At 34.0% G+C, this 17,688-nt stretch overlaps 2 protein-coding genes across 2 annotated transcripts in view; both read left to right on the forward strand.

Annotated features, from left to right (window-relative positions):
• LOC139497810 (uncharacterized) overlaps window positions 1–4,257 on the forward strand; it is an 83,252-nt gene extending 78,995 nt beyond the window's left edge. The window contains exon 12 of the mRNA XM_071286044.1: window positions 4,225–4,257. Within this exon, the coding sequence (XP_071142145.1) occupies window positions 4,225–4,257 (33 nt within the window). The remainder of the gene's footprint in view (window positions 1–4,224) is intronic.
• Window positions 4,258–5,142: 885 nt separating this feature from the next.
• On the forward strand, window positions 5,143–17,327 carry LOC139499013 (uncharacterized). Its single transcript, XM_071287668.1, has 3 exons — window positions 5,143–5,217; window positions 15,211–15,667; window positions 15,987–17,327. Exons 2-3 carry the CDS (start codon window positions 15,241–15,243, stop codon window positions 16,037–16,039), a joined length of 480 nt encoding a protein of 159 aa, XP_071143769.1. The 5' UTR covers window positions 5,143–5,217; window positions 15,211–15,240; the 3' UTR covers window positions 16,040–17,327.
• Window positions 17,328–17,688: the final 361 nt, after the last annotated feature.

The raw sequence follows: 17,688 nt of genomic DNA on the forward strand, positions 1-17,688 counted from the left end.
ATCGGTATAAGGACATCATTCGTAAATATAGCTCAACATGCAGACTTCTTATACGTTCAGGATTTCACATCCAATTTTTTATGGAAATATTCTTTATAAAGCACAAAGGTGTCAGTATTCACCTCAAAAACTAACAAAACCTTTGAATAGACTTATTAAGAAGGGATATAGTTACGAGACTGTTGTCAGGTCATTAAAGATTGCATATTTTGGCGTTAATATTGATTCACTTATAGGGTCTTTGCATCGGAACTAAACACATTTATTCAAAAACCAGTTGTTGGCATGACACGGGTTATGTTCTTCTCATATATGGTATGATGGTATGATACTAAACCCCTAACGGGAAGGATTGTGCCTGATATTCATATGATGAAATCATAATCTTTCAGTCAGTTTAATTGAAGTCTGGAGCTGGCATGTCAGTTAACTGCTAGTAGTCTGTTGTTATTAGGGCCCCGCCGACTAAGGCGGGTCGCCCTATAGTGATCAGTCTGTCCGTCCGTCCGTCTGTCCGTCCGTCCGTCCGTAACACTTTAACTTTGTGTCCGCTCTATATCTTAAAAACCGTTATGATTTCAAAGTTTATACTTGACATCCATTTTAACCAACACCAGAGGGTGTGTCATGATGTATGTAAAACTTCCTAGGTCAAAGGTCAAGGTCAAAAACTTTGGTTTCAGTTGACAACCCTGTGTCCTGTGGTGAAGATCGTGTCCGCTCTATATCTTGAGAACCGTTATGATTTCAAAGTTTATACTTGACATGTATATGAACCAACACCAGAGGGTGTGTCATAATTTATGAACGACTGCCTAGGGCAAAGTTCAAGGTCAAAAACTTTGGTTTCAGTTGACAACCCCATGTCCTATGGTAAAGATTGTGTCCGCTCTATATCTTGAGAACCGTTATCATTTCAAAGTTTATACTTGACATGTATATAAACCAACACCAAAGGGTGTGTCATAATTTATGTGCAACTTCCTAGGTCAAAGGTCAAGGTCAAAAACTTTGGTTTCAGTTGACAACCCCATGTCCTATGGTAAAGATCGTGTCCGCTCTATATCTTGAGAACCGTTATCATTTCAAAGTTTATACTTGACATGTTTATAAACCAACACCAAAGGGTGTGTCATAATTTATTTACAACTTCCTAGGTCAAAGGTCAAGGTCAAAAACTTTGATTTCAGTTGACAAACCCATGTCCTATGGTAAAGATACAATTTTTTAATGCACATTATTCACAGCGGGGCCCACAGAGATGGCTCCCATCTCAATGATATCTAGTTTATGTATTATTGTCATTTTGTTTATTTTCTTTGGTTACATCTTCTGACATCAGACTCGGACTTCTCTTGAACTGAATTTTAATGTGCGTGTTATGCGTTTACTTTTCTACATTGGCTAGAGGTATAGGGGGAGGGTTGAGATCTCACAAACATGTTTAACCCCGACGCATTTTTGCGCTTGTCCCAAGTCAGGAGCCTCTGGCCTTTGTTAGTCTTGTATTATTTTAATTTTAGTTTCTTGTGTACAATTTGGAAATTAGTATGGCGTTCATTATCACTGAACTAGTATATATTTATTTAGGGGCCAGTTGAAGGACGCCTCCGGGTACGGGAATTTCTCGCTACATTGAAGACCTGTTGGTGACCTTCTGCTGTTGTTTTTTTACCCCCGCTGAAAAAAGGGGGGGTATACTGTTTTACCTCTGCCTGTCAGTCCGTCAGTCCGTCCGTCCGTCCGTCCATCAGTCCGTCAGTCAGTCCGTCCCATGAAACTTTCGTCACATTTTTCTCAGGAACTACACATCCACCCTTTCTGTAATTTGGTATCAACATTTATATATGTCAGCCATACCGTGTGATGCGTTTTCAGATTCATCACTTGACAACTTCCTGTTTACCGAACACTTGTCTGATTTTACACATGATAGCCAAGTTGAAAATTTTCGTCACATTTTTCTCAGGAACTACAATACAAGGATTTCTGAAATTTGGTTTCAGGATTTATATAAGTCAGCTATACCGTGTGATGCGTTTTCAGATTCATCACTCGACAACTTCCTGTTTACCGAACACTTGTATGATTTTACACATGATAGCCAAGTTGAAAATTTTCGTCACATTTTTCTCAGGAACTACAATACAAGGATTTCTGAAATTTGGTTTCAGGATTTATATAAGTCAGCTATACCGTGTGATGCATTTTTAGATTCATCACTCGACAACTTCCTGTTTACCGAACACTTGTATGATTTTACACATGATAACCAAGTTCAAAATTTTCGTCACATTTTTCTCAGGAACTACAATACAAGGATTTCTGAAATTTGGTTTCAGGATTTTTATAAGTCAGCTATACCGTGTGATGCGTTTTCAGATTCATCACTCGACAACTTCCTGTTTACCGAACACTTGCATATTTTTACACTATTAATATTATCCACTTGCGGCGGGGGTATCATCAGTGAGCAGTAGCTCGCAGTTTCACTTGTTTTCTATGGTCGGGTTGTTGTCTCTTTGGCACATTCCCCATTTCCATTCTCAATTTTATTTTATTACATATATATATATATTAGTTGGTGTTCAAATGAAGATCATTAAGGAAAACCAGGTAAATCCAATGTATATATTACATAGAATAAAGCTGCTGCACACGAATAATGTAAGCTCACCTTGCCTTACAGGCTGGATGAGGGCTGTTTCATAAAAACAAACATGGGACCCAGGGAAGGCACTTCAAAATCTCAACTATAGTTGGGTGTCATCTATGTTATATGTATGGTGGAAATGTAATAATTTCAATTTGCCTCTATAGGTAGTTACTCCATTTTTGAAATGCCTTCCCTGGGTACCATGTATGTTTTTATGGAACAGCCCTGAGCTATTTTAAAGCACTTGGCATATATGTGATCTGCCAATTGTAACCATTCACATTATATTTGATTTCTAAGTGACTTAATAAATTGCAATGAAACTGAACAGTTATAATAAATATTAGATGATGTACACATAATCTTCATAAGTTCTAATCGGACAAAATCAGGGCCACTAGAGACAATAATTTGAATTTAAATTTGGCTGAAACTGTAGAATTTTTACGGTACTGCTGTTTATTTAGCTTGTAAATTTAGATACAATCCATGTAAAAGTATTCATCCTTTCAATAAAATTCTTCTTAAATGATATCATGTCAACACCGTTGTTAAGATGTTTGAATATTGTTTTATCGGTACTAACATAAGTTTTGTTTCTCATGAATTTAAACACAACAAAACAGACTAAATATATACTGCCATATTGTTAGGAAATATTTCTTTGAAGGTCTGAAACAAGTGTCAAGTTCATTTTAAAAATGGCTATCAGCACATGTCAAAGGTTATATTAAAACGCCAGGAGTAATTTCTTTTAGATTTCTTTAAGGATTAGGATAGGCGTAAGAAAGTATAAATAATCCAAGCAGAAGTTCATTAAAAAATATTGATCATCTATCAAATGTGTTTACTTTCAACAGGCTTTAATCAAGACTCTATATATGCCGTTTGAATGAAAACTAAGCTTTGTGAGAGATTCGGGCTCAATTCAGCCTCTATTTGTTTATTGTCTTGTACAGTTTGTTCTTTTGTGTTGTACTGTTGTACCACTGTTCCAGTTAAGTTTAGGGTGAGAACCCGCTAACATGTTAAACCCCGCCACATTTTCATGTGTCCTTTATAATTCAGGAGCAAGTATTTCAATGGATCTCGTTTTATCTGTATATCATATTTATTTTGTGTTCGTTTAGTATTACGTGTATCTGTTATACTATTCAATGAGTAACTTTATTTTTATTACAAATATATGTAGTATAGTTGAAAGAAGAAAACTTTATCTCTTTTTAATAATTGATTGCTTCAATGGATACATAATTACTTCAGGATGATAGAAAGGGAAAAAACAAGAAAAAGAAAGCAGGTATAAAATAAATAAGGAAAATAAAATTTTACAAAAGATAATACTTCTGTTTTATTGATGGTGTAAATTTCCTCAAAGTAAGTCTCAGCATTCATTTGCTCGTCATATATTTGGTTTCAATTCTCTTAGACAAAGTTGAACTGGCTATTATTTGTAGGTTCCTGTTTGGTCATATATCTCTTCAACTGTTTCGGTTCTTGATGAAGATAAATCTAGAAAAGCACTTCTTACGCATGAAACTTATAACATATTGTTTTAATTTTTACAGCACTGGGTCGATGCCTCTGCTGGTGGACTTTAAGTGTCCAAGGCATCATCAACTCAGTAGTCATTACTTCTGAAATCATATGATTTATGACTAACCTTTCTGAAATTGTAAGTTAATAAATTCTGAATTTATAAAAGAAATGTAAGGTTTCTACTCCCTCAAGCAAATTTGACTTTAGATGGATTTGGCTATTTTTTTAGGTCCCCTTTGGTCATATAGCTCTCGAACTGTTTCGGTTCTTATTCATACTTTGAATGTAAATCCAGAAAAGAGCATGAAATATATAACGTATTGTTTTCATATCTAATTGAAATGTTAGCTGTTATAGCTTGCTATGTAGTATTGGTTTTGCTCATTGTTAAAGGCCGTACGGCGACCTATTGTTTCTTACATCTACGGCATTTGTTCTCTGGATAGTTACATTGTATGTCATACAATATCTTCCGGTTATTTGTCTAATTAGCTCACCTTTTGTGTATTTGTTTTTCGGCCTAATACACATTATTTTACTCCTTCAAAGTTACTTTGAGTTTTCCAAATTCTGTTTCACTCCACAAAATTATATTTTGCATACATGATTAATAAGTGGAACTTTGTATGTGAATTATTATTCCTCTATTTAAAAAAATGGAGTGAACAGGAAGGAACTAGTAAACATTTTTATTAAGGGGCCAGCAGAAGCCTGCCTCCAGGTGAGGGATTTTATCATTATCTTGAAGACCCATTGGTGGCCTTCGGCTTTTTTTCTGCTCTTTGGTCAGGTTGTTGTTTCTTTGACACATTCCCCATTTCTATCATGTCTATTCTCGATTTTAGGAAGGACAAGTATTGCTTAGTATCTGTGAAAATTGAATTTTGAATTTTGAAAGGTTTACTAATTATTAAATTAAAATCTGGATTTGTTAATTACAAGTGCGTGTACATGTCAAAGCTGGTAAGAGAGATCATTCAAATGTTTCTGAAGAGCAATCAAGTGAATGCAGTTTGAGAAAGGTATATAATAACTTAATAATTTTTTCCAAACTAAGTATTAAAACACTAAATGTTTTAATTTGTTGTCGAAAATGAATAATAAATAAAAAAAACTGAGATGCTGAGTAAATATCATGGAAACTGACACACAAAGCCTCACAATAATCATAAAATGTGAAGTGTGCAGTATGTTCCACATTGGACTAGCATCCACATCGTATGTTCATCTAAAACCAACACCTAAGTATCACCCGACAGAGACCTATCAAGTTATCCACTGTGATGAGATACTCAAATTCATTTGTGACAGGGTTCAGTTTTTAGCTCACCTCACCGGCCAACCATCATGGCCGACATGGCTAAAAATAGAACATAGGGGTAAAATGCAGTTTTTGACTTGAATCTCTGAAACTAAAGTATTTAGAGCAAATCTGACATGAGGGTAAAACTGTTCATCAGGTTAAGATCTATCTGCCCTGAAATTTTCAGATGAATCAGACAAACCTTTGTTGGGTTGCTGCCCCTGAATTGGTAATTTTAAGGAAATTTTGCAGTTTTGGTCAAGCCTGCAACTTTTGTCACAGAAATCTGGACATAGGGATAGTGAGGCGGTGGCGTTAGCTAACTTCTTAAAAACTTTATATTTTAGATATATTTCAGAGGGCGGAAAACCTGGATGTTTGATACTTTGTATAAAGATGCCTTATATAGTTATATAATTATCTTTTTAATAAGGTAAAACAGCCAACAAAATCACTGAAATCATTTAATCTTATATTAGAAATATTTCTATTATTATAATTTGGGATATAATATATCAAATAGAGATGAAAAATTAAAGAAATTAATAAAATTGTTCTTCTGATAAGTGTGGAAGTATGAAGTAATAGCTCCTGCTTGGCAAACTCATTAAAAAGATCACACCTGGTCAGAGAGTTCTAAATAGTATTCATTCAAAATTGCAACATCTTGTTTAACTTCAATCACAAGGCCTTTTGAATTCACAAGTTAATTAATACCTGAGTTTAAGAAAAATAAGGCTTTCTTTTTACCTGTAAAATACACATGTACTGATGTAATTAAACCTTATTAAAGTTCTTCGTGTATGCCACGTCTTTAATTTTGACAAAAAAATATTTAAATTTGATTGAAATAAATTTTACTGCAACTTTAGAACACATTTCTTTTTTAAAAGGTTATCAAGGATTTCTATGAAAATTCTATTATCATGAATCTATTTCTAACTTTTTTTCAAATTATATTTATATACGTTTTCTGGTAATCTGAATCTTGTTGACTAAATTAATTAGATGCAAACAGTTGAAATTAAGTAAATGACTTTTAATAGACTGATCAATGTCCGGTACAAAATAGTGTACCTGTCGCCTGAACAGATAAAATCAGCTGGCAGAGAACTAATCAACCATGATTGTAATGTGAGGGTATTATAGTAGGGTTTGTTTTGATAGTAATTATTCATCATGTCACTTTTATGACTGGAAATGTGTGCCTGTTTAAGACAAAAGGTCAGGTAAAAAAATCGCATGTTCTTGATTTTTTTTTCTTAAACTATATTAAAATGTCCGTTTCAATTTCAGCACAAGAAGTCATTTATATAATTTATTGGACTTGTCTGGAAAATAGCCCTGAATTCATGATTATAGAAAATCCATGTTTTAACACAACAAAGTTGTCATTTTTATACGACCGCAAAAATTTTAATTTTTCGTCGTATATTGCTATCACGTTGGCGTCGTCGTCGTCCGAATACTTTTAGTTTTCACACTCTAACTTTAGTAAAAATGAATAGAAATCTATGAAATTTTAATACAAGGTTTATGACCACAAAAGGAAGGTTGGAATTGATTTTAGGAGTTTTGGTCCCAATATTTTAGGAATTAGGGGCCAAAAAGGGCCCAAATAAGCATTTTCTTGGTTTTCGTACTATAACTTTAGTTTAAGTAAATTGAAATCTATGAAATGTTGACACAAGGTTTGTGACCACAAAAGGAAGGTTGGGATTGATTTTTGAGAGTTTTGGTTCCAACAGTTTAGGAATTAGGGGCCAAAAAAGGGCCCAAATAAGCATTATTCTTGGTTTTCGTACAATAACTTTAGTATAAGTAAATAGAAATCAATGAAATTTCAACACAAGGTTTATGAACACAAAAGGAAGGTTGGGATTGATTTTGGGAGTTTTGGTCCCAACAGTTTAGGAATTAGGGGCCAAAAAGGGGCCCAAATAAGCATTATTCTTGGTTTTCGCACCATAACTTTAGTATAAGTAAATATAAATCTATGAAATTTAAACACAAGGTTTATGACCATAAAAGAAAGGTTGGGTTTGATTTTGGAAGTTTGGTCCCAACAGTGTAAGAATAAGGGGCCCAAAGGGTCCCAAATTGAACTTTGTTTGATTTCATCTAAAATTGAATAATTGGGGTTCTTTGATATGCCAAATCTAACTGTGTATGTAGATTCTTAATTTTTGGTCCCGTTTTCAAATTGGTCTACATTAAGGTCCAAAGGGTCCAAAATTAAACTTAGTTTGATTTTAACAAAAATTGAATTCTTGGGGTTCTTTGATATGCTGAATCTAAAAATGTACTTAGATTTTTGATTATTGACCCAGTTTTCAAGTTGGTCTCAATCGGGGTCCAAAATTAAACTTTGTTTAATTTCATCAAAAATTGAATAATTGGGGTTCTTTGATATGCCAAATCTAACTGTGTATGTAGATTCTTAATTTTTGGTCCCGTTTTCAAATTGGTCTACATTAAAGTCCAAAGGGTCCAAAATTAAACTAAGTTTGATTTTAACAAAAATTGAGTTCTTGGGCTTTTCTGATATGCTGAATCTAAACATATACTTAGATTTTTGATTATGGGCCCAGTTTTTAAGTTGGTTCAAATCAGGATCCAAAATTATTATATTAAGTATTGTGCAATAGCAAGAAATTTTCAATTGCATAGTATTCAGCAATAGCAGGAAATCTTCAATTGCACAGTATTGTGCAATAGCAAATATTTTCAATTGCACAGTATTGCACAATAGCAAGAAATATCTAATTGCACAATATTGTTCAATAGCAAGAAATTTTCAATTGGAGTAATCTTTCTTTGTCCAGAATAGTAGTTGAATCAACTTGAATCATTGTTTTATACAATATACAATGTATATTCACTTTTACTACCAACTGATAAATTAAAACAATCTTTACCATTCATTGATAACAAGCACTTTATTTTACATTTTAATATTTTATGATGTATTTAAATGAGTAGTTATTGTTGCAAACTCCATTAGGAATTTGAATTGAGATCAGTTTTGGAAAAAGGGAAAGGGGGATGTGAAAAAAAAATGGGGGGGGGTTAAATTTTTCTCATTTCAGATTTCACCAATAAAAAGAAAATTTCTTCAAACATTTTTTTGAGAGGATTAATATTCAACAGCATAGTGAATTGCTCAAAGGCAAAAAAAATATTTTAAGTTATTAGACCACATTTATTCTGTGTCAGAAACCTATGCTGTGTCAACTATTTAATCACAATCCACATTTAGAGCTGAATCCAGCTTAAATGTTGTGTCCATACTTGCCCCAACTGTTCAAGGTTCAACCTCTGCGGTCGTATATAGCTGCGCCCTGCGGAGCATCTTTTTTTATATTTATTAAAATTTTATAACTTTTTTGAAATCAGCTTGGATATTCTTCCAACTTTTCAAATATCTTTATTTTATATTTATCCTACAAAATGCCAGGACTCACTTTTGTCCATTGAATGTATTCTACTTTCCAATTTAAGTGGTTATGCATATATCTGATAGCATATTAATCTATTGTAATAAAAATTCATAATATCTAATAAAATTTGTAGATTTAGCTAACAAAGTCCTTATATTTGTATAAAGTAACATTTGTTTATAGTGGGAAATTGTTTTAACGTTAAATAAGCTACAATTGAAAATTGCTTGCTAGTCCCTCTCTGTGATTATCTTTAGATAACTCTGGTTAATTTCCCAATCAATCTATCATGAAGGGAAGATAAATAGTACGAAATTTCATTCAAAGTCTTTTTCAAAAATGATGAACAGTTCTTTATATTGGTATGTAATCATTTTAAACGTTTCAAATTTATGAAATTATATTCGTACATCAATGTTTTTGATACACCAATAACAAAAACTGAAATATATTGAATTGATACATTTTGTAATTATCCAAAATTATATCAGAAATTTAAACTTAATTATAAAATAATGAACCTGTTAAAGGGAGACAATACTCGCATAACTTTTTCGAATTGTCCCATAATACAACGGAATGTCACTCTTGCATACAAATGGCACATCAATATAATTAATCAACTGTGCAATCGCGCTCCACCTTCAATGATGATTCTAAATTATAAATATAACCAAAAGTTGTTAATCTATAGATAGTAAAGACTAATGAAAGCTAACCCACTGTTAATATATTTCTTTGCATTTTTTTAAAACTTCCTCAGAAAAATGCTTGAGCCACTTGACTTTCATAGCTCATAATTAACGTTTTTACACAATATTTAAATAAAGTAGCTAAAGATTATTCGCTTCTCCAAGTGTAAGACGCAATAAAAATCGTATGCTTGCACCATCTTACCCGAAATCAGATTTAATTAAGTTCTGAACATTTCGACATTTCTTCGTTAAAACCGGTTTTAAACAAATCACAAGTACGTGTTAAGATCCGACTAAATACCTATATCCCGATATCGTCAGGTAAATTTGCTTTTTCTGACTATTTTGTAAACTGGCGAATGAGTGAACTTGTATGAAGAATGTTCGGCGTGTGATGCAATTACAGTATAATTGGTGTTGATGGTCATCGGGTACCATACTATCTTCCTTGAGATAAGATCTTATCGTTTAATTACTTGCCATCCCTTGTTACTATGATATGCTCTATATGGCACAGTCCAGTACAGGTGGACTCACTCATGGTTGAAACACACTTGTTACTAGGCAATACAGGGTTATGGTATCGCCCCATCATGGTATATCCCAATCATCCAGGGTATATAAACAACTGTCAGTAGTCAGTCAGGGTGGGCATTCACGTCTCAGTCCTTACAGCTGAACGGTCGCACTGGGTCAGCTCTCCTTTACCGGCTATCTACGATGAGGGTTTACTGATAGATGGATCAACGACTTACTACTTTCGATGACCAAAACCAATCCAACGCTGTACAGAAATCAGAATACGTTAGGCATTATCCGCGTAAATCTGCGTCAGCATACACTCCCAAACCCATTATGGTTGGGGGAGTGTTATGCCGACTTACGTCCGAGGGCTGTATCCGAGGTGTTGAATAATGGACCTTCATTTCATTGTCTCACTACTTTGGTCCTGATAATGCTTCCTGTCATCGTTATTACTACGTCCGAGACTCATCGATCAGTACTCCATCATATGCATTTCACATATATATAAGAGATCAAGGAGGCATTTTGGTTCAATAATATGGGATAATCAGTATGTAATTTTGTAAGTACAAATGATTAATAGAACTTCATGCTTTACTGAAATAATTAATGTTATCATCATACATAATTAAGTAAGCAAGTATATATACATGTATGTGTGATTGAAAAACTTAAAGCTATTATAAGTTTTAAGTTGTAACTGATGTACTGCACCATCATGATCATAGTTATTAAGATGGCAGTGTCTGCGCGTACCCGCATGTGGGTACGAATAGTCAAATTGACATTCGTAGGCTACGCGTACCCACATCTGGTTTTATAATAAAACGCAATCAAATCGGGAATTAAACGTGAAATATATACAGAAATTATCGATAATATGGGGATTTCGAGTAGAACGAGTGAAGGGTATGACAAATAATATTTTCGAATTGTATTTATAAATAATATATAATAAACCTTGCAAATTAAATGCACACAGATTGAAAATGAAATATACAGTCCCTGTAAACAATAGTCCTATAATATATAATATCCGAATTTTAAGTTGCTTCCACGCCTCAGAGGCAATATATTTTTTGATGCGCTGAAGGTTTACATTTTCGTCAAACATTTTGTTGTTTATTAACGAAGCTTTCATAGAAGATTATTGACATCAGCCTAAGCCCTTTATTTATCAGAAATAATGTATTAGGCCTTAATTTTTGCTGTCGAACTTGTTTATATTTTTTGCCTCCGTGAATACAGGAAAAAATTATTCTGTAAAACTTTATTTCCTCATTTTTTGTGTTTCCAGTTCTTCTTTTCTCTGCAGCTGCAATTGACTCCGAGTTTGTTTTTATATACAATTGTAAAAAATTAATCGACTGATACTTTTGAACAAATTGTTCCAATTCATGATAACTTTTAAATGTCTGCCCCACATGTATATCACTCTTTTCCCATTTTAAGAATATTTATTAACCGAGAAAAACTGTTCACTTACATATATATAAATGTTTACAAATTTTCTAAGTAGTTGATCAATTTTATTCACTAATTGCGATACTTTCTGTATATATTTTACGTTTAATTCCCGATCTGATGGCAAACCGCGTAAACCGGATGTGGGTACGCGTAGCCTACGAACGGCAATTTTGCTATTCGTACCCGCATGCGGGTACGCGCAGACACTGCCTATTAGGATTAAGTTAAATTCTGTAATGCAATTATTACCTAGCTTTATAGTCTCAATACACATTGTTCATTTTTTAATACAGGTATATTATGTCATTTGAGAATGACTCCTGCCCCTTTTTCAAAACTCAAATGTATGTATGTATTTCCTTAAATCTCATGAGTTTGCAAGAGTTCTTTCAATGACTGTTTGTATAAAGACAGGAATTGACTTTGTAAAAATGTTGCTGTGTAATTTGAAAGAGATAAATTGAATGTGTCTTCACACATGACATTATTATATGTGTAGTTCATGCAAGTTTGCAACAAACATTTGACGCAAGCTTGCTTGCAGCAAACAATTGCCGCAAGCTTGCGGCAAATCTAATTTGCATAATTATGTTTGCAGCAAGCTTGCCGCAAACTTCATTTGCATGGTAAAATGGTTGCGGCAAGTTTGCAGCAAACGTTTGTTGCAAGCTTGCAGCAATGTTTGCTGCAAACTTGCTACAAATGTTTGCCGCAGGGCTTTTTTCGGTAAGGGAACAAACCAAACCAAAACAACTCACAAAACCAAGATGGCGGCCTACCAAAAATGGTGTCTTCCACCTGTTCCTGACCGACTGCACAACATAATTAAACATCCACCAAACGCCTTCGGGCCTGAGACGACCGTGCGAGGGCTGTAAAGCAAGTCAAAGTCATTAAACACTTCCATCATCATCGTCGGGGTCGGTATTTCGATCAGATCACATGTATAAGTGATTAGATAAATACCTGCTTATTGTTCCAAACTTTGAATTGACTGCTCAAGTCTTTCCAATGACTGAAGCAGAAGAATTGTCTTAAGTTGTTAGTGAGCTGCATCGAGAACAGCAGAAGACCTATAGAGCTAAGAGAGCTTCTTTGATTAAGATAACATTATAGCGGAAAGAACAACACTATTGCGAGCCTGTTGAGCTAACTATTTGAGATAGAAATATTGTGAGCCAGATGAGCTACAGCGCTAGTGAGTCTGTTGAGCTAGCAGCTACTAAACTAGTGAGCAAATGGAACTTACTGTTTATTTGACCTATAGAGTCAGTAAGCCAATTGGGCTGAATATTTATTTGAGCTGGAGGAGCTTTAATGAGCCGAGAGAGTTGAAAAGGCATTGTAAACAAAAGAAACAATATACACAAGTCTAAGATCTCGAGAATCAACTCGGGTATGGACCCCCGACACGTCACATCTACATGATTTATATTCTTATGCTTGATTTTTGTCGAGCCTGCAACTTTTGTTGTAGAAAGCTCGACATAAGGATAGTGATCCGGCGACAGCGGCGGCGGCGGCGGTGTTTGCTAGCTTCTTGAAAGCTTTATATTTTAGAAGGTGGAAGACCTGGATGCTTCATACTTTGTATATATATGCGTCATGTTACGAAGTTTCCGTCAGTCACATGTCCAATGTGCTTGACCTCATTTTCATGGTTCAGTGACTACTTGAAAAAAAAGTTAAGATTTTTTGTAATGTTAAATTCTCTCTTATTATAAGTAATAGGATAACTATATTTGGTATTTGCGTACCTTGCAAAGTCCTCATGCCCGTCAGACAGTTTTCACTTGACCTCGACCTCATTTCATGGATCAATGAACAAGGTTAAGTTTTGGTGGTCAAGTCCATATCTCAGATACTATAAGCAATAGGTCTTGTATATTCGGTGTATGGAAGGATTAAAAGGTGTTCATGTCTAGCTGGCAGGTGTCATCTGACCTTGACCTCATTTTCATGGTTCATTGCTCAGTGTTAAGTTTTAATGTTTTGGTCTGTTTGTTTTAAAACTATAAGCAGTAGGTCAACTATATGTGTTGTAAGGAAGAATTGTTAGCTGTACATGTCTTCCTGAAATGGTTCATCTGACCGTGACCTTAATTTCATGTTGTTTTTTTTTTTTTGTTAAAGTTAAGTTTATGTGACAGTTGTAATTATATATAATAAGAGCTTTATATTGAGGACTATCAACATAATATCAATGATTAATAAAGAAGGCGAGACATTTCAGTGTGTGCACTCTTGTTTCAGTACGGTATACATGTTGTTTTATGTCTACAGTATATCCTGTTTATTTTAAAAAATGAACAACGTCGCTCTCATGAAAGAAATTTAAGGGTGCGTGACTTTGCAACATATGGCCTATTATAAATAAGTAGCACATCACTAATTCAAATCCTGCAATCAAAATATCGAGACCCTTCCTCAAGCAGTGTATAACTAAGTTCGGGTACATGTATGTTTTGTTCATTAAATGCGAAGTAAACCTGAAAATTCTGTTTCGAAAATCAGACGACATGACCGTTTATATATACACTATATATATATATTATATATAATTCTTAAGAACTTAGAGAAACATAATATTTTTAACTTGCAAATCGACCTTCGTAACTCGCAACTCGACTTTAGTAACTCGCAACTCGACTTTCTTAACTCGCAACTCGGCTTTTGTAATTCGCAATTCGACTTTTGTAACTCGAAACTCTGCCTTTTCAACTTGCAACTCGCACATGTTGCAACTCGACGATAATAAACCTTTGATAAATTTTGGTTAATATTTTCCCCAATTTTCAAAGATGAAATAATCCAACCCGTCATCAGTATGACTGATGCTTTCAGTTACAAAAAATAAAAGAATCGTATCATGCAATTGTCATGTAAAGGACAGATGCTACCAAATTTTGGTTAATGAAGCATATATGATTTTTCTAAAAATATTTTTTGATATGCCTATGAAATATAAATCAAATTGAATATTTCATTATCATTTGAAATATAATTTGCTTTTTACTGGACCGGGACAAAACAAAATTAGCGTTTTACTGGACCGGGACAAAATATAATTTGCTTTTTACTGGACCGGGACAAAATATAATTTGCTTTTTACTAGAACAGGACAAAATATAATTTGTGTTTTACTGGACCGGGACAAAATATAATTTGCTTTTTACTGGACCGAGACAAAATATAATTTGCGTTTTTCCGGACCAGGAAAAAATAAAATTTGTTTTTTACTGGACCGGGACAAAATATAAAGTACGTTTTACTGGACGTCTGGGACAAAATATTGCTGAAATGTTTCTCATGCATAATGTTTTTCTAATCATTTTAATTGGGCCAGATTTGATTGTAGATGTTTTTCATAATCATTTTGATTGAGCAAGATTTAGTTTAAGATGTTAGATACTAGCACTTGAATTTTAATTTAAATTTTAAGTTGCTTTGCATTGAGGGGTTGACTAAGTTTACTGAGCATCGAATTAATAAAAACAAATCAGTTATTACTTGAGCCCTATTCTCAATTATGTTGGCCTTGTACATATTTTACGTATCAAATTTTTACTTTAATCTTTTTTTCAGTTTACCAAGGAAGAGATCAATTTTACAAAGATGGGAATAATTGTGCTGAACATTCTTGCTGATGTTTCATATGACCTTCTAAAACCAGATAAACCAAATCTACGTCCGAGAAGCGATTACGATATATCACACTTATACCAGGAACACTTTAAACTTAAAAAACATATTCCAACTAATGGATGGGGAGGGAATTGGCAAACCATTAAGGGTACAGACATAGCTATTGGTGATGATATTGAGCGAATAAGACTTACAAGGAATGAACTTCAACACTCAACGGCAGCTGAGCTTGGAGATACACGTTTTAATGAGTTGTGTAACATATTAAGTGACCTCTTAAAACGGTTTGACCACTACAACAAACCACAAAAGCTGTATACAGATGAGCTTAAGGATATTTTAGCTAAAACTATTACAGATGAGGATGTGAAATCAGTTAAAAAAAATGATTTACCGGGTAAATATGCTTTAAACAGTTTGAAGTTGCGCTCAAAGTTTATAGGGGTTTTATCCAGACTATAAAGTACGTGTCATGTGAGTGTGCAGACTTTATAAGCATTATCTAATAAAACACTTAATTTTATGTCTTTCAAATATGAATATACATTGTATTTCGGGTAAAGAGGAGGTTCCATTGAATGATAGTCACCATAGCTTCTTTTTCTACTGGTTCAGTAAACAGGGGTATTTCTGTAAAACTTTGATTTTTTAAAGTTAAATGTCAAACAGCAGCATATTTTATCTTTGGATTTGTGAATTATTTTATTTATTTTCAGAAATGACTCTTGAGGTCGAAATAGAACAACACTTCAATGTTCCAATGCAATAGAGGAATAAAGTGGTTCTCATCATTTGTTTGGTAAACAGTTATTTTTGTGATGAGAAATACTTTTGCGATGAGAAATACACAGATTACCATAGAAACAGATTTGCAGAAGACAAATCCCTTGTGGAAAGAAGGCGATCATCTTTATATCTAATGAATTAATGTTAATAGCAATGTAACGCTGTCGATGAAAATCAGACAATCATGTAGAGTAACTCTACCGTATTATACTTGTCACAGGGTTTGTTTTTACATGAGCTACACGACGGTTGCCACTAGTGGAATAGGTTCTGCTTAGCCTATTGAAGCACTTGAGATCATCCCAAGTTATTGGAGCACCTGAGATCATCCCAAGTTATTGGAGCACCTGAGATCATCCCAAGTTTTTGGAGCACCTGAGATCACCCCAAGTTATTGGAGCACCTGAGATCACCCCAAGTTATTGGAGCACCTGAGATCATCCCAAGTTATTGGAGCACCTGAGATCATCCCAAGTTATTGGAGCACATGAGATCACCCCAACTTATTGGAGCACCTGAGATCATCCCAAGTTATTGGAGCACCTGAGATCATCCCAAGTTATTGGAGCACCTGAGATCACCCCAAGTTAATGGAGCACCTGAGATCATCCCAAGTTATTGGAGCACCTGAGATCATCCCAAGTTATTGGAGCACCTGAGATCACCCCAAGTAATTGGAGCACCTGAGATCACCCCAAGTTATTGGAGCACCTGAGATCACCCCAAGTTATTGAAGCACCTGAGATCACCCCAAGTTATTGGAGCACCTGAGATCATCCCAAGTTATTGGAGCACCTGAGATCATCCCAAGTTATTGGAGCACCTGAGATCATCCCAAAGTTTTGGTGGGGTTCTTGTTGCTCAGTCTTTAGTTTTCTTTGTTGCGTTTTGTTTACTGTTGTTTGTCTGAATTTACTCCATTATTCCGACAGCCAATTGGTCCGACAACCCATTAGTCCGTACCCATTGATCCGACAGCCAAATAATCCGATAACCCATTAGTCCGTCACTTAGAAATAATCAATGTGTGGTATCAGGGTAAAAGAAAATATGTCTGTCTGTATTATAACGTATATGTTAATGTAAAGCAAAATTATATCCAGGTGAAATTTTATCCGTAGGAAAATATTTCCCTGGGATATTTTTTCCTTTGCCGTGAAATTCTATCTGGGTAGGTAACTTATTAAATAGTTATTAGAAAAAAAACTTATCCTTTAAAAATACTATGAAATAACAATAGTGTATTTGAAATAAAGCGAAATTGTTAAAAAAAAAAAAAAAAAAAAAAAAAAAAGATTTATAACGGGAAATAATTTCACAAATTATCCTAATATTCATCCTTTTAAAAAGAAAATTATCATGAAACATAGGGAAGAAAACCAGAAGTAATTTCAAAGATCGTAATTGTGAAAATAATATCATGATCAAATAAGGTTATTTTTAGTGTAATACATGTTGTTTTCAGATCTTAGTACAAATATAAATCTAAAAGTAAGGTAGAAATATAGTTGCATTACAACTGTTAACAGTAATGGAAGAATTTGATTATGATGATATTTTTAATTATATAAATAGTTTTGTCTGGGGACAGAGATGTAGTTGTTGATTATATGGAAATCAGATAAATCATAG

Source organism: Mytilus edulis, chromosome 12 (assembly GCF_963676685.1).
Source record: "Mytilus edulis chromosome 12, xbMytEdul2.2, whole genome shotgun sequence".
Taxonomy (NCBI): Eukaryota; Metazoa; Mollusca; class Bivalvia; order Mytilida; family Mytilidae; genus Mytilus; species Mytilus edulis.